Here is a 23255-nt window from a genome sequence, read left to right as displayed (position 1 = left end):
GAGCTTGTGATTAATTTATCACTACATTAAACAAAACTTTTCTTCAGAAATCTTTCTCAAAATGTTATACAAGTTTACATCAATTTATATGAAATCTATGGATCTAGATATACTACCAATTTCATATTCCTTTCTAAAGATGACATGATCCTTTGTTTTTGTAAGTTTCCAATAGAGAATCTCAGGAATAAACCCTTAAGTAAAATAATTGCTATTTTCATATGTGTATGTATATATGCACATGAATTCTATTTTTATTTTTTTATATATTTGTACTTACTTTGGATAATATCTATTAACTTGTCTTGAATCTACTGATTTTTTTCTTCTGCTGTGTCCAATCTGTTTTTGTCTTCTTAAATTCATAATATTGCATATTTCCTTTTCGTTTCTAAAATCACTTGGTTCTTTCTCAGATATTCTGTTCCTCTGTGTAATTATTTTCAGTTTTTCAAATTCTTAATGTCTTTTAACTATATCAATTATTTTATGCTCTCTTCTGATTTCACAAATTGTGTCTTATGTGGTCTGCTTCACTTAACTCATTTCCCACTAATTATCAATCACATATCCCTGCTTCTTGAATATTCCACAATTATGTTTTACTATTTTACACATTGTATATAAAAGATCATGTAGTGCTGATACAATAAATTCCTTCAGAAATGATCTACTCCTTCCTCTCTGAGCCATAAAATGTTAAGGCGTGATCACTTCAATCCGATCAAATACTACCCTATTTGATTCTGCAGTGTAATTTTTATAATTTTGGTACATTTCAGGTTTGCTCCTGTTCCTTGGATATATCCCTTCCACATTTGGATTATGATTCTAATAGATCTTTTCCTCCTCAGTCTGACAGAGTTCAGGTGGTTCAGTATTGCCTTTCAGAACTTTTGAGCTTAGAACTTTAGTCTTTTCCATTCTGCTACTTTCAAAAGTAAGGCAAATTCCTCAATCAGAGTTCTGGCTTTATATTGTACTTTCTAATTTAATGTACCTAAAAAGAATCCACTAAAAATATAAATCAAAACAACAAAATAATTGTGAAGAGGAAAAATATGAAATACAAACTGATTACATAATCCTGAAAGAAGTGTGGATCACAAATACTCAGGACATAGGGTCCTTTCATAGCTTCACAATGAACCTGGCTCAGTCTTCTAGTTGTCAAAGCAAGCTATAAATTAAATAGGTTTTGTAATTTACACAGATCATACACACTAACACATATTTAAGACTCATGTATTGAGACACAGTAGAGTTATATGAGTTACTGGAGAAAACAGTCAGCAAAAAAATTGGATAGAGTAGTTGTTGGATAATAATAATACCATCCAGGCTATAGTCATATCAACACATTTTGATGTTTGAGGAATATTCATTGATGGATTAAGTCACAGTTTCAAAAATTGTGAAATACTGACATATACATAAATTTCCCTGTCCTAAGTCAACTGGAGATGATTTGAGTCCATTTGAAATGAAACAAGCAAGGGAAGCATATTTTCAAACTCATAAAACACACTGTCTATGAGGTTCTCCTTCTGTTTTCCTCCCCAGTATCTGTCAGTCTCTATTACAGCATCTGATCCGTTTTCTCTCCACTCCACTTCTCACACACTGTTTTTGTCCCCAGGTCATAAATACTCCCAGACACATATTTTTGTCTTTCAGAAAGAATGATAAATTTAATTATTCATATCCAGCATTTAAATTTTAGAGTTAGATATTTCATAATTTTCTGAAAATTTGCATCTATTAGTTCTCCATTAATTCATTGAATTAATAAAATTCAGTTGATTAATTGAATATAGGCAGTCTGATGCATAAGGCCATACTTTCAGTAGACACTAGTCTCTACACATTGCTTTTTCAAAACTGTCCAAATACTTATTGGGGCTTTAATTTGGCTGACATATCTTTATCTACAGAGTTAACTTGATAAATTCAATGTAACAACATAACCAATGGTCTAGTCTAAATATTATAAAATGGTAACTTCAGGAAAAAACAGCCCTAAATTTGCATATTTATTTAACCACTTGTATTTCATGAAGTTGTTTGAAATAAACTGTGCTCCCATGAGTTACTTAAGAGATCTTCCAGCTCAAGAACTGACTACACAGTCTCCTCATAGCCATCTTCATGTCCTTGTTTCTCAGCGTGTAAATGGCAGGATTCAGGATGGGTGTAACCAGAAAGTCTAAAATGGCAAGAAACTTGTCCACTGGCACCGTGGGAAATGGCCACATGTAAACAAAGATGCAGGGTCCAAGGAACAAGACCACCACAGTGATGCGCCGGCAGAGCAGAGAGGGCCTCGCGCAAACCACATGAGGAGCGTCTCCATACGGTGACCAGAATGAAAACACAGGAGATGATCGACAAGAAGAAACTGCCCATGGATGTGAACCCACTGTTGGCAGTGACCATGAATTCCATTCTGTAGGAATCTGTGCAGGCAAGTTTGATAAACCAAGGAAGGTCGCAGTAAAAGCTGTCGATTTCATTAGGACCACAGAAAGGCAAATGGACCACAAAAGCTAACTGGACCACTGAGTGAATGAGGCCAGTAGCCCAGGCACCACACAGAAGCAAAAGGCACACCCGAGGGCTCATGATGGTCAGGTAGTGCAGGGGCTTCCATATGGCCACATAGCGGTCTAAGGCCATGGCAGTGAGCAGCACCATCTCAGACCCACCCAGGGTGTGAAGGACAAATATCTGGGTGACACACCCCTGGAAGGATATGGTTTTGTGCCCAGAGTGCAGGTCAGAGATCATCTTAGGCACTGTTAAGGTAGAAAGACACAAATCAATGAATGAGAGGTTGGCTAAAAGGAAGTACATGGGGGAATGTAGATGAGGGTCAAAGGTCACTGCAAACACAACAAGGAGATTCCCTAGAACAATTGTTACATAAAACACTGTAGAGAAGGCAAGGAGGAAATGCTGCACTGGTCTAGAGGTAGAAAGTCCCAGGAAAACAAATTCAGACACCGAAGAGTCATTTCTTTCATACATTGGCTTTTTCTGATGATACCTAAAATCCAGAAACAAAATAACCAAAAAACTTATCAAATGTCAATATTTAAAGAAACAGATTTAAGCTTTTATCAAATTCAGTTTTATGAAGACAAAACATCTTCACTAACAGCCATTAATATGTTATGAAAATATCCTGAATTAATTTATTTCTTTAAGTAACGCAACTAATGAGTATAACTCATATCCTAATGAGTATCTATTATACCTAAGTCCAATGTCAAGTTCTGAGGTGAAACAGAAATTCTGACTTTTGAAGTTTTAAAGGTTCGATCTGGATGGGTAGATACAGGTAGATCAACATTAAATAACTTTAAATACAGATACATCTCTGACAACTAATTTGAAGGAAATATCAGAGGGCTATGATAATGTGACATATCACCATCATGATTAGTTAGGCTCTGTAAAATATGAGTTATCACTGAAAGTAAGTAGAGTAGTCCAGACTTTGGAAATGCCATGTGCAAAGGCCCTGAGACACAGGCCAGGGGGACAGGAATATGAATGACTAAAATCAGCCTGGAGAAATAAGTCAAATAGGATGAAATCTTGTATCCATGATAAGAATTTTCCCTTTTACCCTAAGAGCAGTAGGAAATCTTGGGGGATATTCAGCGGATCATATTTCTGTTTTCAGAGAGTTATAAAAATCTCAATGTAAAGAATGGAAGGAGAGGGCCAGAATAAACGAGTAACCTCAAGAGACTATTGAAGAATCCTATAACACCAATGTGGACAGGGTGAATTATTCAATCAATGGTGTTGGCACAACAGGTAAATTTGTAAATACATAGATTATTGCCTCTGATGATAAACTCGAGAGTTTCAAAATGATATTTAAACATCAAAAAGGGTAACAAACCAAAAGAAAGAAAAATAATATTTTAACAAATATTTAACATCTAAAATTCATTCTAAGAATATCTAGTTAACAAATGAGAGAGGAAAAATAGTTGGCACTATCCATAATATTCAGTTCTTACTATACTTAGATATAGGTATATGTACAAAGTTTGCATACATAGCTACATAGATATCTTATATAGATATATAAGCACTATAAAATAACAATTAAAAACACACTGAAAAACAAGTTATAAAATATCAGACAGATGACTAATATTTCTATGATGAAATCAGTTCCTTCGGATAGATAAAGATAGAAAGCGTGGTATACGAAATTTACAATGAGAAAAACATAAGACGACTGACACAGAAGAAGTCCTAATAGCTGATAGTCATATGAAAAGTAAAACTGTCACTAGTTATTCAAAGAAATGTAAATAAGATTGTGTTGGGTGCTATTCTGAATTAACAAATTTCAAAGGTTTAAAAAATTGATGAAATCATGCATGAGACTATGAGGAAAAAGTCACATTCATACACTGATAAAGATAAAAAAAATTTGATTTGTTTAGAAGGTACTTTAGAAATAGATACCTAAACTTCAAAATTTTCACTATTTATGACTAAGTAGAAACATATACACACTACTATATAAAAAATAGATAAGCAGCAATAACTGTTCCATAGCAAAGACAACTATATTTAATATCTTGCAATAATTTCTAATGGAAAAGAATCTTCCAAAGAATATATATGTGTGTATATATATATATATATGAATGAATCACTTTGCTGTATACCTAAAATATACAAAATGGTTAATCAACTATACTTCAATAAAAAAGAAAAAATTTTTAGTATATTAAAACTAGATAAACTAACAATTAAGCTACAAGAGGCATCAATGATAAAAAAATATAAAAAGAAAATTTACAAATAACATAAATGTCTGCAATGGAGCATGCTGCTGCTGCTGCTAAGTCACTTCAGTTGTGTCCGACTCTCTGAAACCCCATAGACATGCAGCCCACCAGGCTCCCCCATTCCTGGGATTCTCCAGGCAAGAACATTGGTGTGGGTTGCCATTTCCTTCTCCAATGCATGAAAGTGAAAAGTGAAAGTTGCTCAGTCGTGTCCGACTCTTAGCGACCCCATGGACTGCAGCCTACCAGGCTCCTCCGTCCATGGGATTCTCCAGGCAAGAGTACTGGAGTGGGGTGCCACTGCCTTCTCCGCAATGGAGTATATTCATAGTTAATTGAATATGAATTAAATATTCATAGTTCTTTCATCTTGGGAGAGTATTATTACTCATATATAGGAATAAAATTCATTGCTATGAAATATATGAATAACAGACATTTAAAAACTGAGACGTTCACAAGAAAGATATACAGGAAACCCATTTTTAAAACTTGCATGTCTAAGAAGAAAATAGAAAATGTATATCTTTAATTCTTATCACTAAGTTGTTCCTCTCCAGGCTTATATGCATTTATTAGTTTGAGTCATAAGAGACTATTCTTTCAGTCAGTTCATATTAGATCAAATATCAATTTTATAGAGTTCAACCTAATATACATGCTATTTTTTTAGATGTAATATTAAACTATTGTGTCTTGAAACAAACCAAATTACTGATGCTTATTCCACATTTGAATTGAATACCAGGAGTCCCCCACTTGCACTGCCCCCACTAAGCTTTCCTCCAGGCCCCACACCGCTAACACCCACGCTCTCTTGTCACTCCTCTCTTGGCACGCCACACCACCACGCCTGGGCTCTCCCATGGACACAACTCTCACTGCCTCGTGAGAAAGCAGCATAAGCTGGTTGGAGCCCTTTGAAATTGTTATAGCCAAGAAGAGACATGCAGGCAGCCAGGCCAGTGAGGAAAGACATTGTGAGGGTAATGGTTGTGCAGCAGGTCTTGTAGACAAAAGGAAACACTGCAGGGGTGGTGCCAGGAAGCCCTGATACAGGGGCAGTGACTGGAGGATTTTGTAGCCAATATCAGAAAAAAATAGAATTGGACTGAGCAAGAGAGAATGAATGGGATAATCATCAGAGTTAACTGCAGTGGGTGTGACATTTCAAAGGAGCTATAATCAAATCTCTATCTAAAGGCTTTGATCATGTAATATGTAGATTTGAAAATATACATTATCTGGTATACAAAACAATGTATATTCACTTTGTTTCCATATGTAAAAAAATATTTAAAGCTGTTTCAAAGACCAATAAAAGGTCAGTTTTTTTAAGTAGTAATTAAAATTTTTTATTGATAGTAAGAAAATTAGGTGATTATTTTTTCCTGTTTTTCTCTTTAATTATCAATGAACGGATAAAGCAAATGTGATACACACACACAACACACAAACACCAACATAATATTTAAATTAAAAAAACAAAAATTTCCTGCCATTTCCAACAAGCACAAGAGCAACTTGTGATTAAACATGGAGAAAGTGAAATAAGCCAGTCGCAGAAAGCAAAACACTGTCATACATGAGACATCATAGCAATTCAGAAATGGAGTTAAATTTAATGGTGCATGAAAATTCAGGTACTGTTCTCATGAGTAATCATAAGGTTATCATCATGTAGTTGCTGCTGCTGCTAAATTGCTTCAGTCGTGTCCGACTCTGTGCGACCGCGTAGACGGCAGCCCACCAGGCTCCCCTGTCCCTGGGATTCTCCAGGCAAGAACGCTGGAGTGGGTTGCCATTTCCTTCTCCAGTGCATGAAAGTGAAAAGTGAAAGTGAAGTCGCTCAGTCGTGTCCTACTCTTAGCGACCCCATGGACTGCAGCCCACCAGGCTCCTCTGTCCATGGGATTTTCCAGGCAAGAGTACTGGAGTGGATTGCCATTGCCTTCTCTGATCATCAACTAGATGTGCAGTCAAAAGTATTAGAGTAAGATATTTGGGTATGTATATTCATAGTCAAGTATTAATTCCTGAAAAAATTGTTACATGATGATCAGTACTATGTCTTAAATTGGTAAAATGCTGATGGCAGTTTTTCATACATATTTAAATAACTGGAAACAACTAAACAACCATCCAAATACTGGATTAAAGCAAGAGCCTCTAATGGCAAAAACAGAATTCTTTTATGAAACTAATGTTTGTACTTGAAAAAAAGTTCCAAAACTGCACACCAAATATTACCAACAGTGAATCCTCAAAATAGGCTACATGCGGCTTTCATCTCCTAAGTCCTACATTTCAGTATTATTCAAATGTTTCAAAACAACCTGGTACTGGCTTTTGACTTAAAAATGAAATTTATTGTGAAAATACAGAATAAGAGTCCCAGATGTACAACCCTTCAAATTCAGATTGTAGTGATGGTAGTACCACTTAATCAAGCATTTAAAATCTGAAATAAAGTTTTACAAGTGTGTCAACAACTGTTTACTCATAGAAAATCACAATAGCTCCCTAACAGAAAGTGTTGTCCATAAGAAATCCATGGCCAAGAAAAAGATCTTCTCTTTGTGGCAGTCTACTGCTAGGGGCTATAAAATATATCTATCATCTAGCTGATTGATACTAGTAAGGAAAGAGACTCTGATGAAAAGAAAAGAAAAGAGAGCAGACAGAAGAGACAGGGACAGTAGCGAAAAGAAAAAGGAGAGAATAGAAGCAGGCAAGAAGGAGTAGCATAACAATTAAAAAGGAAGCAGTCAGAACAGCATACCTTAGGAGTGGTTCCTGAGTCTTTTTTGCCTGCTCACCAATTACAAACTCTCAGTAACTTCTCTCTTCACAATGTCTCAGCAGGGCACATAATGCAACAATCTACAATGCATTTTCCCAGCCTCTGATCTCACGACTCCACCTCACTAATCTCTTGAACTACTAGGACAATTGTTCTTTCATTGATATGAGGGTTACTCATACTTTCGTTCTGCCCTATAGTTTTCCCTACATTTTCCCCTTGGCCGATTACATCTTGTTCTAAAATTTCTGTCAGCTATTCCACAGTGATACCCCCCAGTCTGCATGAGATATTCTTCCACCCTGCTATCACATCTTACGTGTGAGGTTCTCATGATAACTTTTTCATGACAGTATAATTTACAATTGACTAGTTTCTCTGTCTCCTCTGCAAAGGGTATGAGCTTCTTGAGAGCAGGGACTATGTCTTAGTCAGAGATTCTGACCATATGAAATCGTGTGAATTTGGAAGAGAGAGACAAGGGGCTGGATGGCTGTGGGCACACATGTGCATATACCTTGAAAACTGATAATAGTTTCTTGGTAAATACACTGGTTTTTATATTATTCTCATTGAAAACTGATGCCAGTGAAATTAAAAAGCAATTTTCATTCCAGAAATTGCCATGAAAAAAATGACTGGTCAAAGATGATTCACATCAAAACCAATTCCCAAGGTCCTTCCTAGATCTAAGTGAAATATAATCCATGTCCAAAAATTTCCCTGGTAATTAAGATACAGTGCAGGCATATGAAGAGCTTCAAGCCTCGAGAAAACTCAGACTTCCCCGTGGAAAGGCTAGCACTTGTATAGTTTCAACAAATGCATGCTGAATTGAAAAATAGAAATAGAGATGAGAAAGAGTGGAAGGCAAGGTGCAGGGGGCAGGGGGTAGAATTTTTGAAATGTTGTAGCAGAGTTGCTATACTTTGCCCATAGAGGGAAAGCAGCTGGTGATTTTAAAAAGCTATTCACTTAAATTATACTGTCCCCACTTACCTGACCTCACTCCCCAAAAAAGGCCCCAGAAAACAATATTTTCACTATAAATGAACCTCTTAAGAAGTGTTTCCCTCTTTGATCTCTGTGGTTAGTACTCCTTACAACTTCTCCAGCTCTAACAACACTTTCGGGTGGCCCTTTGATAACGCAGTGACCTGAGTCCCTAGGCCGTTTATTATGAGATTTCTACCTTGAATTCCCATGCCATTAAGAGATGAAGAAATATTAGAAGCTTGATTTTAAAAGTAAATGCGAATAAAAGGAAGCTATGATTAATAAACTGTGACAGCGATATATATTCAAGGAAACTCAGCATCTTCTAAAATTTTAATACCTACTGATCAATATCATTTAGACCAATACTAGTGAAAAAGGAATGCCTATTAACACACTCATTAGAAAAATTATTTCAAATTCTAATGGAAACATATTCATGCAATATTCCTAGAAACCCTATCCCTGCTTTTACCTCATTGATAAAATTACCAATCCCATTTTGGCCGTGATAATATCTTAAAAACAGAAATAAATATGTTGGAAAAGGTCAGAATACTAGTCAAAATGAATATTCAAGTGATATAATATTCTTATCTCAAAGTTTATGAATTCATTCCCTAGCTATGCTGCTTCTTTTTTAGATCAATGCCGTGATGTATTAAAAAGAAGTTCACAAGTCTATTAAGATTTTCACTTTTCTGAGTATAATACCTATATGATCTCATTGATTATGTCTAAACAAATAGTGAGATGGAAATCCCATATTCTTCCTCACCTGATGAGAAATAAGACTGTGACTTCTCAGTTAAGGGGAAAAAATTTGTGTACCTTGGCATTCAGCACTGTGATTTTTTTATTCATTAACTAACTCTGTACATACTTAATATCTATAACTCTATAATACTGCTCAGAAAAGCAATGTGTACACACAGAAGATCAAATATCGCCATTCTTATAAAATTTAACATTACTAAAAGAGCTACATTTCAACATATTGTACTAAAATTCTTTTTGTTAAACTGCTATTATTCTCATTTTACAAAAACTTAGACTAATTTCTACATAACATTCAGCCTAGAAAGAAATGAACAAAAAACTTAGTGTTAGAATGGTAGCATTCTTCTTTACATCAAACATGCACATTATCCAAGTATGTTTTTTAAAAAAAAGCTAAAAAAAGTCGATAACTAAAACCTTAATTCATAGTGGAAAATAATATTTACTAATTTATCTTTTTAGTGTTACATTTTATGTTATCAAGATAAATTAATATAATGTAAAATCAACCATTTGAGAGCTACAAACCAATGGCATTTAGGCATTCATTATATTGTGGGATCATCACTTCGACCTAGTTCAAAACTATTTTCATCCATATTGAAATATGTATCTGATACACATTTGAGTCTGAATGGTATTCCTTTGTATGGATTACCACATTTGTCAATCCATTCATCAACAGATGAACATTTAGATGAACACCTTGGCCCATTGTGAATAATTCTAGATATTCATGTACAAGATTTTAATACTTGTTTTTAATTCTTTGGGGTTAAAGACTAGGAGCAGAATTGATGAGTTTTATGATAATTCTGCTTAATTTTGTGAGAAATTGCAAAGTAGGAAGGATATCACCCCGCTGATATCTTTGGCATTTTCTCATGATTACACCAAAGTTCTGGGTTCAGGGGACACACAGCACAGGTGATCTGCCATTTTTGACACCTGACATCAGTGTCTATACCATCACCATGATTTATGTCTGCTGATGTTGACCTTGATCATTTAACTGAAATGTCAAGTTCCCTCACTGTAGATTTACTTTCCGTACTATCCACACTGTATTTTGAGAAAAGTCACTATACTCAGCCTACATTTAAGGAATGGGTAGCTATGCTCCCCTTCATTAGGGTAGCGTGCTACACAATTTATCTCTAATTCTCCTGCATGAGTGATTACTTTGCTACCCCATGCACTAATTTATTCAGTCATTTATATTAGTATGAAATCATGGATATTTATTTTACAATCTAGATTATAATCAAATACTGCTATTGGGAGCATTTTCATTTGGCTCTTAAGCCTCTTTGATGTATAGCTGCATCAAATTTTGTGAGTTTATGTATATTTGAGCATTCCCTTATTCTCTAGGACTAAAAGATGCTCCCAGATTATCTTGTATCTTAATTTCCTATTCCAACAATAGCCCTATTTCCAAAGATCCCTGACTCTGTTTATAGATAATGAAATTAGAAATAAACATGTGCTCATTGTTTCTAGAGTGCCATTGTATTTAGGCCCTCACAGAAGACCCAGCAAATGCCTAAGACAATATATTCGAAATTACAGTTATCATAAAGAATTTCATTACACTAAAATCTCCTGTGCTTCACATATTCATTCATTTCCATGAATTCATGATCCTCTGACAAACACCTAACTTTTCACTGTCTCCAGTGTGTCTAGACAAAAGACTCTCCTGTGCCTGATCATCAGCCGAGTTGACTAGTGGTGGATTGACATCACTGACACTATCTACATAGTTAATGTCAAGTGTAATAATCCCCCTCTTCTGCTTCATTCTTTTCATGCCTGCGTTCCAAACCCTGCCATTCATTCCCAAAGTGCAAAAAGAACACTAAAAATGTGCAGTTGAATAAATTGTCTCTAATTTCTCTTTATTTCTCTAAAACAACCATTTACATTGAATGAAATATATTTAAGCATAATATTATTTTAAATTAATTGAATTTAAAATATTCTTCCATACTCTATATCTCAAAGGAAAAACTCCACCATACGTGTGTGTGTGTGTGTATATATATATATATATGAGTGCACATGCGCACATGTAAGTATGTAACTGCATATAAAATAAACTGAAACCATAACCACCAATATCTGAATAATTGTATTCTTCTGATGAAAAAAAGTAACAGCCATGGGCAGACAGACACATGTTATCATATTTCCTTCTCAGATCACTAAAGTGTTGGATTCTTGTCCTTAAGACTAAATCATATAATATTGTATACATGCAAATAAAAGGTAAGCTTCCCTTACAATATTCTGAAGAATATTGATAATATTGCCTTTGCGTACATGTACGCTCACTTGTGCCCGACTCTTTGTGACCCCATGGTTTCTATCTGGTAAGAAGATACACTCTACACTACACTTTGCAAACTTCTTAATTTATCCCTTGGTTCTCTTTCTCTGTCATATTTAAGACAATCTTTTAATGCCATAATTCCATGCACATTAATTAGAATGGTTTGGAATTTTTGCATAGCTTTCAGAAATATCAAGGGTTTCTTCTCCAACGTACATTTTGAAAGTTCGGACTCCCCATAGCATCAAAATGAGTAACTGCTACAGGGTCTTACAGCTACAGAAGTGCCCTCTTTGAGGCAATATTCAGGTAGTCACAGATCCACAATCATCAGGGTCTACAGTTTTCTTTGAGTTAAGGAAAACTGTGTTTTGGACACAGATATGTAACTGTAATTAATAGAAATTTCCAAATATTGAGAAAAGTGATGGTTATTAATTTAACTCTGGTAAGAATATGATAGAGATTATAGAGAGAAATCTCTCAAAGCCTACAATAAATAATAGTTACCCTGGAAATGGAATTATACTCTTGGAACTGAACAGGAGAGAAAGAATGACAACACAGATGAAGGCCTGGCATCAGAAAATATTGGGATTACACTAGAGTCATGCTATTTCTCACTCTGAAACTCCAACAGATTGCACTGACAGCCAGGCTCAGATTAGTAAGAATATTTAACTTATTTTATTTGGTTATTGTGAAGATTATTTTAGACAATGTGGGTGAAAATTTCTATCATATGAGAGGTATTCAGAGACTGACAGGGAGATACAAAGAAACAGGGAGGTTTAGTTTTCCCATGGCCCTAAAATTAGCAGTTCAAAGAATAAAATGAAATTATTTTTTCAATTCTTATTTTAAATTTTCCTAACTTTTGATTATTTTGTGAATTCTGCTCTAACTCATTTGGTTTTACAACTATCAGTTCAGTTGAGTCGCTCAGTTGTGTCCAACTCTGCGATCCCATGAATGGCAGCACGCCAGGCCTCCCTGTCCATCACCAACTCTGGGGTTCACTCAGATTCATGTCCATCGAGTCAGTGATGCCATCCAGCCATCTCATCCTCTGTTGTCCCCTTTTCCTCCTGCCCCCAATCCCTCCAAGCATCAGAGTCTTTTACAATGAGTCAACTCTTCACATGAGGTGGCCAAAGTATTGGGGTTTCGGCCTCAGTCAGCATCAGTCCTTCCAATGAACACCCAGGACTGATCTCCTTTAGGATGGACTGGTTGGATCTCCTTGCAGTCCAAGGGACTCTCAAGAGTCTTCTCCAACACCACAGTTCAAAAGCATCAATTCTTTGGCACTCAGCCTTCTTCACAGTCCAACTCTCACATCCATACATGACCACAGGAAAAACCATAGCCTTGACTAAACAGACCTTAGTCGGCAAAGTAATGTCTCTGCTTTTGAATATGCTATCTAGGTTGGTCATAACTTTCCTTCCAAGGAGTAAGCGTCTTTTAATTTCATGGCTGCAGTCACCATCTGCAGTGATTTTGGAGCCCAAAATAATGAAGTTTGACACTGTTTCCACTGTTTCCCCATCTATTTCCCATGACGTGATGGGACCAGATGCCATGATCTTTGTTTTCTGAATGTTGAGCTTTAAGCCAACTTTTTCGCTCTCCTCTTTTACTTTCATCAAGAGGCTTTTTAGTTCCTCTTCACTTTTCGCCATAAGGGTGGTGTCATCCGCATACCTGAGGTTATTGATATTTCTCCTGGCAATCTTGATTCCAGCTTGTGTTTCTTCCAGTCCAGCGTTTCTCATAATGTACTCTGCATATAAGTTAAATAAGCAGGGTGACAATATACAGCCTTGACGTACCCCTTTTCCTAGTTGGAACCAGTCTGTTGTTCCATGTCCAGTTCTAACTGTTGCTTCCTGACCTGCATACAGATTTCTCAAGAGGCAGGTCAGGTGGTCTGATATTCCCATCTCTTTCAGAATTTTCAACAGTTTATTGTGATACATACAGTCAAAGGCTTTGGCATAGTCAATAAAGCAGAAATAGATGTTTTTCTGGAACTCTTTTGCTTTTTCCATGATCCAGCGGATGTTGGCAATTTGACCTCTGGTTCCTCTGCCTTTTCTAAAACCAGCTTGAACGTCTGGAAGTTCATGATTCACATATTGCTGAAGCCTGGCTTGGAGAATTTTAAGCATTACTTTACTAGCATGTGAGATGAGTGCAATTGTGTGGTAGTCTGAGCATTCTTTGGCATTGCCTTTCTTTGGGATTGGAATGAAAACTGACCTTTTCCAGTCCTGTGGCCACTGCTGAGTTCTCCAAATTTGCTGGCATATTGAGTGCAGCACTTTCACAGCATCATCTTTTAGGATTTGAAATAGCTCAACTGGAATTCCATCACCCCCACTAGCTTTGTTCATAGTGATGCTTTCTAAGGCCCACTTGACTTCACATTCCAGGATGTTTGTCTCTAGATGAGTGATCACACCATCGTGATTATCCAGGAAGTGAAGATCTTTTTTGTACAGTTCTTCTGTGTATTCTTGCCACCTCTTCTTAGTATCTTCTGCTTCTGTTAGGTCCATACCATTTCTGTCCTTTATCGAGCCCATCTTTGCATGAAATGTTCCCTTGGTACCTCTAATTTTCTTGAAGAGATATCTAGTCTTTCCCATTCTGTTCTTTTCCTCTATTTCTTTGCATTGATCACTGAAGAAGGCTTTCTTATCTCTTCTTGCTATTCTTTCGAACTCTGCATTCAGATGCTTATATATTTCCTTTTCTCCTTTCCTTTTCACTTCTCTTCTTTTCACAGCTATTTGTAAGGCCTCCCCAGACAGCCATTTTGCTTTTTTGCATTTCTTTCCCATGGGGATGATCTTGATCCCTGTCTCCTGTACAATGTCACGAACCTCATTCCATAGTTCATCAGGCACTCTATCTATCAGTTCTAGGCCCTTAAATCTATTTCTCCCTTCCACTGTATAATCATAAGGGATTTGATTTCAGCCATACCTGAATGGTCCAGTGGTTTTCCCTGCTTTCTTCAATTTAAATCTGAATTTGTTAATAAGGAGTTCATGATCTGAGCCACAGTCAGCTCCTGGTCTTGTTTTTGTTGACTGTATAGAGCTTCTCCATTTTTGGCTGCAAAGAATATAATCAATCTGATTTCGTTGTTGACCATCTGGTGATGTCCATGTGTAGAGTCTTCTCTTGTGTTGTTGGAAGAGGGTGTTTGCTATGACCAGTGCATTTTCCTGGCAAAACTCTGTTAGTCTTTGCCCCTGCTTCATTCCACATTCCAAGGCCAAATTTGCCTGTTACTCCAGGTGTTTCTTGACTTCCTACTTTTGCATTCCAGGGCCCTATAATGGGTGAATTTAACTCAGATGACCATTATATCTACTACTGCGGGCAGGAATCCCTCAGAAGAAATGGAGTAGCCATCATGGTCAACAAGAGAGTCTGAAATGCAGTACTTGGATGCAATCTCAAAAACGACAATAATCTCTGTTCGTCTCCAAGGCAAAACATTCAATATCACAGTAATCCAAGTCTGTAATTATTTTAACAGTATTATTAATATAGTTTTATATAGCAGCAATATTTTGCCATTTCTAATTTTTCTAAAATAACATCGACAGCCTATTAAGCTAATATTAGGTGAAAAGTCAGGCATACGCTTTTATTCTGTGATATAACATACACCACCTACAATCTATTTCTTTTTCACTGAAGTGTGCAAAAGTGATTACAGTTCTCAGTAAGAAAATATTCAATAAATTTCTGTTCACCATACTGGAGAAAATTAAAAGCCCCTCCTACATCTATAGCTTTCTAATTCTATTTTTATTTTTATCCTTGGTATTTGATAACTCTGTGGACTTAAACAAAAACTGTATCATCAATAGCTTCCATTACAGACAACAGGGAGGGTAAACCCAGACTAAACCTCAGGCCCACAGCATTGAATTGATCATAACTCTTGATTCATAGTATATTCAACATCTTTTTCAATGGTCATTTTGAATTTTTATGCTTGTTTATTCAATGATAAAACTATACCTATAAAAACATGACTAATATATGACCTAAACAGTTAATAATATCATATAGCTAATAATGTGTGCATACCCTTGCTGATCCTTAGCCTCCTACAGTTGGAGTTACTTATATCATTTTTAATAGATAGTTATATATAGAAGTTCCTACAGAATACAGCATCTTTATATTGTTGTTTACAAAAATTATGCTAACCTCTTTTTTCTTCATTATGGTGTCTCAAAAAGCTATATATCTGTCATTTTATATAGTTGTACTTTATATGCTATGATTCTGAATAATATTCCATTTTCCTGTTTATATGCATAATTATAAATATCTCCATATGTACAGTTGTAAGAATTTATCTCGAGCATACACATAAGACTGAAATTGCTGGACCATAGGATGTGTGAGTATTGAGCTTTATAAGAAAAGCACAACTTTTTTTCCAAAGTGATTATGTAAGGATATGCTTCCATCACCAATAAATAAGAAATTTTCTTGATTCAGAAAAAATATTTTCATGTCTTTTCTTCAGATAAAATTAGAATAAAGTGAATAAATGGAAGAAATAACCAATTTGTGGTGTCTGAATTTATTTTTTCCCAGATGTGTGACTCACGACAACTCTAGGCCTTCCTCCTAGTGATATTTTCTTCACTTTATTTAATCACCGTTTTGGGCAGTATCTTCTTTGTTTTCCTAATTACTGCTGACCTTCTCTCTACTCCTCAATGTACTTCCTGTTAGCCAATCTTTTTTTCATTGACTTATGTCTTTCAACAGTAACTACTCCTAAACTGATCTCAAACTTTCTCAAAGCAGACAAGACCATCTCCTTTAAGGCATGCATGTGTCAGATTGCTTTTGTTCCTTTTTTCTTTTGTGGGGGGGGGGGGTGGTGAGATGGTGCTGCTTGTGTCTATGGCCTATAACCATTATGAGGCCATCTGCAAGCCACTCCATTACTCTAGCGTCATGAACACACAAATGTGCATTCAGCTAGTGATGACACCATGGATCATTGGCTTTGGGCATTCAATAAGCCAACTACTATAATTATACAATTGCCTTTCTGTGGACCCAGAGAATTGGATAGTTTTTTCTGTGATATTTGGTGATCAAGCTAGCTTGCATGGACACTGATATTCTCAAAATGTTGATAAATGGGGGTACTTGGTGGGTACCCCAAGTGGGGTACTTGGTCACCATCTGCTTCATTCTTTGCTGATCTTTTACTTTTATATTCTGCTTACTGTCTGCCATCAGTCGATGGACAGGGCATCCGAGGCTCTCTCCACTTGTACTACCCACATCACAGTGGTCGTGTTATTCTTTGGGCCTGCATCTTAATCTATCTGTTTCCACTCAGCACCACTTGGGTGGGCAAGTTCCTTGCTATATTTTATGTGATTGTCACACCACTACTAAATCCAGTCATTTATACTTTCAGAAATAAAGAGATTAGAAATGCCATTAAGAGAGTATGATGACAGAGTGTGGATTTCTGTTGGTATTTCATCATCTCAAATTATCAGAAAGTCTTCTGTGAGCTCCTTAAATTAGCCACACCTATTCTGTTACTTAAGACAGGGAAGAGCTTCCCAATTCACATATGGAAATCATGTATATATCTTGATGAAAGTTTTGTGTCAATTCTTTAGTATTCCAGAATTGTCAAAATGAGTTTTTGTTTGGGAAATTTGGCCAGTCTTTATAAGTATTATTTTTATTGTTCTCAATAATGACTTTAAATTAATAAGAATTTTAACATTAATTATTACTCTTCTTTTGTTACTTCAGCACTGACACCATATCTGGAAATTTTTTGTCATTCTATGCATTTCTTTTAGAAGAGCATTTCACATAGAACTTCTTTAAAGTTTAATAAGTTAGTGCATTATATTGCTATATTTATCTTTAAAAATGATAAATTATTCTATTAATTAGTTAACATTCTATTACCTTCTGTAGTCATATCTATAAAAGTAATCATTAAGTATTCCTAATCATATTCAGAAAGAAAGTTGAATCATAATCATAATCTGGAGAGAGATTTGTTCCCTCAATATCATGTTTTAGTCATTTGTGATAATGTAAATTCTTTAAAAGATACATATTAAACACAAAGATGTCTATATTAACAACCTTTGGAGAATTTGCTTTTCCCTTCTTATTCATAAATGGGTTAGGCAGTTCATCATACAGGTAGGTCAAAAACTAACTTTGGAATCAGCAATCCTTTAATTCCCTGAAGTATTCAAATAGCTTTTAAGAACTATATTATGCTCAAAGTTTGCAAATTATTCATTACTACATTAAACAAAACAAAACTTTTCTTCAGAAATCGTCCTCAAAATGTTATACAAGTTTACATCCATTTATATGAAATCCATGGATCTAGATATACTACCAATTCCATATTACTTTCTAAAGATGACATGGTCCTGTGTAGTTTGTAACATTTCCAATAGAGAATCTCAGGGATAAATCTTAAATAAAATAACTGCTATTTTCATATGTGTATGTATATATGCACATATATTCTGATATTCTTATTCTTTTATATATTTGTACTCACTTTGGATAATATCTATGGATTTGTCTTGAATCGACTGATTTTTTCTTCTGCTGTGTCCAGTCCATTTTTAAGCCTTCTTAAATTCATAATATTATACATTTCTTTTTCATTTCTAAAATCAATTGGTTCTTTCTTAGATATTCTGTTTCTCTGTATATTTTTTTTTCAGTTTTTCAGCTCCTTAATGTCTCTCTCTTTAACTATATCAATTATTTTATGCTTTTTTCTGATTTCACAAATTGAGCCATATTTGGTCTGCTTCTCTTTACTCACTTCCTTCTAATTATCAATCACATGTTCCCACTTCTTGCATATTCCATAGTTACTTTTTTCTATTTTACACATTGTATATAAAAGATCATGCACCTCTGATGTAATAAATTCCTTCAGAAATAATCTACTCTTTCCTCTATGAGATATAAAATGTTAAGGCATGATCCCTTCAATCTGATCAAGTACTGACCTTATTCAAATCTGCATTGTAGTTTTTAGAAGACTTGGTACACTTCAGATTTGATCCTGTGCCATGGATATAACCCTTCCATGTTTGGCTTATGATTCTAATAGACCTTTAGCTCCTCAGCCTGACAGATTCAGGTAATTCAGTATTGCCTTTCAGAACTTTTGAGCTTAGAACTTCAGTCTTCTCCATTCTCCCTCTACTTTCAAATACTGTTGGCAAATTCCTCAGAGTTCTGGCTTTATATTGTTCTTCCTAATTTAATGTAGCTAACAAGAATCCACTAAAAGTATAAATCAAAGCAATGAAATAATTGTGAACAGGAAAAATATAAAATTACAAACTGATTGCATAATCCTGAAAGAACTGCGGATCACAAATACTCAGGACATAGTATCCTTTCATAGCTTCACAGTGAACTGGCTCAGTCTTCTAGTTGTCAAAGCCAGCTATAAATTAAATAAGCTTTATAATTTACACAGACCATACACACCAACACATATTGACACCCATGTTTTGAGACACGGTAGAGTTTGATAAGATGAGTTACTATAGAAAATAGTCAGCAACAATTTGGGAAGAATAGTTGTTGTATATTAATAATAACATCTAGGCCATGATCATACCAACACATTCTGATGTTTGAGGAATATTCATTGATAAATTAAGTCACAGTTTCAGAAACTGTGAAATACCAACACATACATAAATTTCCCTGTCCTAAGTCAATTGGAGAATGATTTGAGTCCACTGGAATTGAGACAAACAAAGTGTATTTCAGACTCATAAAATATACTGTTTATGAGGCTATCCTTTTTGTTTTCCTTCCTACTGTCAATCTCTATTATAGTATCTGTTCTGTTTTCCTTCTACTCCACTTCTCACAGTCTGTTTTTATTTCCAGGCCAAAAATACTCCTTCATACATATTTTTGTCTTTCAGAAAGATAAATGTAGTTATTCATATCTAGCACTTTAAAGAGAGTTAGATATTTCATAGTTTTCTGAAAAGTTTGCATATATTAGTTCTATATTAATTAATTCATTGAATTAATAAAATTCAGTTGATTAATTGAATACAGGCAGTCTGATGCATAAGGCCATACTTTCAATAGACACTAAGTCTATAATCACTGCTTTTCCAAAACTGTCCAAATATTTCCTGGGACTTCAATTTGGCTGACAAACAAATCATTATCTAGAGATTTAACAAGATAATTGAACGTAACCTCATAACCAACGGTCTAGTCTAAATATTATAAAATGGTCATTTCAGTTAAGTTCAGTCGCTCTGTCATGGCTGACTCTGTGACCACATGGACTGCAGCATACCAGGCTTCCCTGTCCATCACTAGCTCCCAGAGAATGCTCAAACTCATGCCCATAGAGTTAGTGTTGCCTTCCAACCATCTCATCCTCTGTCATCCCCTTCTCCTCCTGTCTTCAATCTTTTCCAGCATTAGGGTCTTTTTCAGTTAGTCAGTTCTTCTCATCAGGTAGCCAAAGTATTGTAACTTCAGCTTCAGCATCAATCCTTCAAATGAATATTCAGGAGACTGATTTACTTTAGGACCGGCTGGTTTGATCTCCTTGCAGTTCAAGGGACTCTCAAGGGTCTTCTCCAACATCACAGTTCAAAAGCATCGATTCTTTAGCATTCAGCTTTCTTTATGGTCTAATTCATGACATATCCATACATGACTACTGGAACAACCATAGCTTTGACTAGGTGGACCGCTGTCGGCAAAGTAATGGCTCTGCTTTTATATGTTGTCTTGGTTGGATATTGGTTTTCTTCCAAGGCGCAAATGTCTTTCATGGCTGCAGTCACCATCCACAGTAATTTTGGGGCCCAAGAAAATAAAGTCTGTCACTGTTTGCGTTGTTTCATCTTTTCACCATGAAGTGATGGGACCAGACGTCATGATCATAATCTTTTGAATGCTGAGTTTTAATCCAGCTTAACTTCAGAAAAAAAGAGACCCAAATTTTGTATATTTATTTAACCATTTGTATTACATGAAGCTGTCTGAAGTAACTTGTGCACCCATGAGTTACTTAAGAGATCTTCAAACTCAAGAGCTGACAACTTAGTCTCTTCATAGCCACCTTCATGTCTTTGTTCCTCAGCGTGTAAATGGCAGGATTCAGGATGGGTGTAACCAGAAAGTCTAAAATGGCAAGAAACTTGTCCACTGGCTCCGTGGGAAATGGCCACATGTAAACAAAGATGCAGGGTCCAAGGAACAAGACCACCACAGTGATGCGCGCCGGCAGAGCAGAGAGGGCCTCGCGCAAACCACATGAGGAGCGTCTCCATGCGGTGACCAGAATGAAAACATAGGAGATGATCAACAAGAAGAAAGTGCCCATGGATATGAACCCACTGTTGGCAGCGACCATGAATTCCATTCTGTAGGAATCTGTGCAGGCAAGTTTGATAAACCAAGGAAGGTCGCAGTAAAAGCTGTCGATTTCATTAGGACCACAGAAAGGCAAATGGACCACAAAAGCTAACTGGACCACTGAGTGAATGAGGCCAGTAGCCCAGGCACCACACAGAAGCAAAAGGCACACCCGAGGGCTCATGATGGTCAGGTAGTGCAGGGGCTTCCATACGGCCACATAGCGGTCTAAGGCCATGGCAGTGAGCAGCACCATCTCAGACCCACCCAGGGTGTGAAGGACAAATATCTGGGTGACACACCCCTGGAAGGATATGGTTTTGTGCCCAGAGTACAGGTCAGAGATCATCTTAGGCACTGTTAAGGTAGAAAGACACAAATCAATGAATGAGAGGTTGGCTAAAAGGAAGTACATGGGGGAATGTAGATGAGGGTCAAAGGTCACTGCAAACACAACAAGGAGATTCCCTAGAACAATTGTTACATAAAACACTGTAGAGAAGGCAAGGAGGAAATGCTGCACTGGCCTAGAGGTAGAAAGTCCCAGGAAAACAAATTCAGACACCGAAGAGTCATTTCTTTCATACATTGGCTTTTTCTGATGATATCTAAAATCCAGAAACAAAATAACCAAAGAATTTATCAAATGTCAATATTTGAAGAAACAGATTTATGCTTTTATCAAATTCAGTTTTATGAAGAAAAAAAACTTCACTAACAGCCATTAATATGTTATGAAAATATCATGCATTTATTTTTTCAAGTAACACAACTAATGAGTGTAACTGATATCCTAATGAGTATCCACTATATTCTAAGTCCAATGTCAAGTTCTGAGGTGAAACAGTAATTCTGACTTTTCAAACTTTACAGGCTAGATCTAGATGGGTAGATACAGGTAGATATTGGTATTAAATAACTTTAATTATAGGTACATCTCTGGCAACTAATTTGAAGGAAATATCAGAGGGCTATGATAACAATATGACACATCACCATCATGCTTATTCAGACTCTGCAAAATAGGAGTTACCGCTTTGGAAAGGCCATATGCAAAGGCCCTGAGACGCAAAAGCAAGACTGTGAATGACTGAGATCAGGCTGGAGAAATAGGCCAAACAGGATGAAATCTTGGATCCATGATAAGAATTTTGCTTTTTACCCTAAGAGCAGTAGAAAATCTGGGGGAATATTCAGCTCCAGCTTATAAAAGCCTTAAGGTAAAGAATGGAAGGAGAGGGCCAGAGTAAACTTAGAGTGACCTCAAGAGACTATTGAGAATCAAATCACATCAATGTGGAGAGGGTGAATTAGTCAGTCAATGGTGTTGGTACAACAGATAAACTTGTAAATACATAGATTATTGCCTCTCATCATAAACTCAAGAAAGTTTCAAAACGATATTTAAACATCTAAAAGGGCAACAAACCAAAAGAGTGGAAAACAATATTCAAGCAAACATTTAAGATAGAAAATTCATTCAAAGAATATCTCTAATTAACAAATGAGGAAGGAAATATATATTCACAATATTCAGTTCTTATATACTTAGATACAGATATATACCTAGTTTTGTATAAATATCTACATGTAGATGGAGATTCCCTGGTGGCTCAGATGGTAAAGAGTAGGCCTGCAAATCGGAAGACCCAAGTTCCATCCCTGAGTCAGGAAGATCCCCTGGAGAATGAAATGGCAACAGACTCCAATATTCTTGCCTGGAAAATCCCACGGATGGAGGAACCTGGTGGCTACAGTCCACAGGGTTGCAAAGAGTCAGACACAACTATGCGACTTCACTTTCACTTTCTACATAGAGATCTCTTATATTGAAATAAAAGCACAATAAAATAAAAACTGAAAGCACACTGAAAAATACGTTATAAAATATCAGACAGATGACTAATATTTCTATTATGAAATTAGTTCCTCCAGATAGATAAAGAAGTGTGGTATACCAATTTTAAAATGAGAAAAAAATATAAGACTACTGACACAGAAGATGTCCTAACAGCTGATAGTCCTAAAAAAGTAAAATTCTCACTAGTAA

The 23255-nt window shown here is 35.9% G+C and overlaps 1 protein-coding gene and 2 pseudogenes across 1 annotated transcript; 1 reads left to right on the top strand and 2 right to left on the bottom strand.

Annotated features, from left to right (window-relative positions):
- Window positions 370-7682, bottom strand: LOC102185004 (annotated as a pseudogene).
- Window positions 5135-17250, top strand: LOC102185277 (annotated as a pseudogene).
- LOC102185572 (olfactory receptor 4F15-like) lies at window positions 20859-21794 on the bottom strand. Its single transcript, XM_005685584.2, has one exon. The coding sequence runs from the start codon at window positions 21792-21794 to the stop codon at window positions 20859-20861; it is 936 nt and encodes a 311-aa protein (XP_005685641.2).

This window comes from Capra hircus, chromosome 10, assembly GCF_001704415.2.
Source record: "Capra hircus breed San Clemente chromosome 10, ASM170441v1, whole genome shotgun sequence".
Classification (NCBI taxonomy): Eukaryota; Metazoa; Chordata; class Mammalia; order Artiodactyla; family Bovidae; genus Capra; species Capra hircus.
Note: the sequence above shows the minus strand (reverse complement) of the source record. Positions and strands in the feature narration are given on the sequence as shown.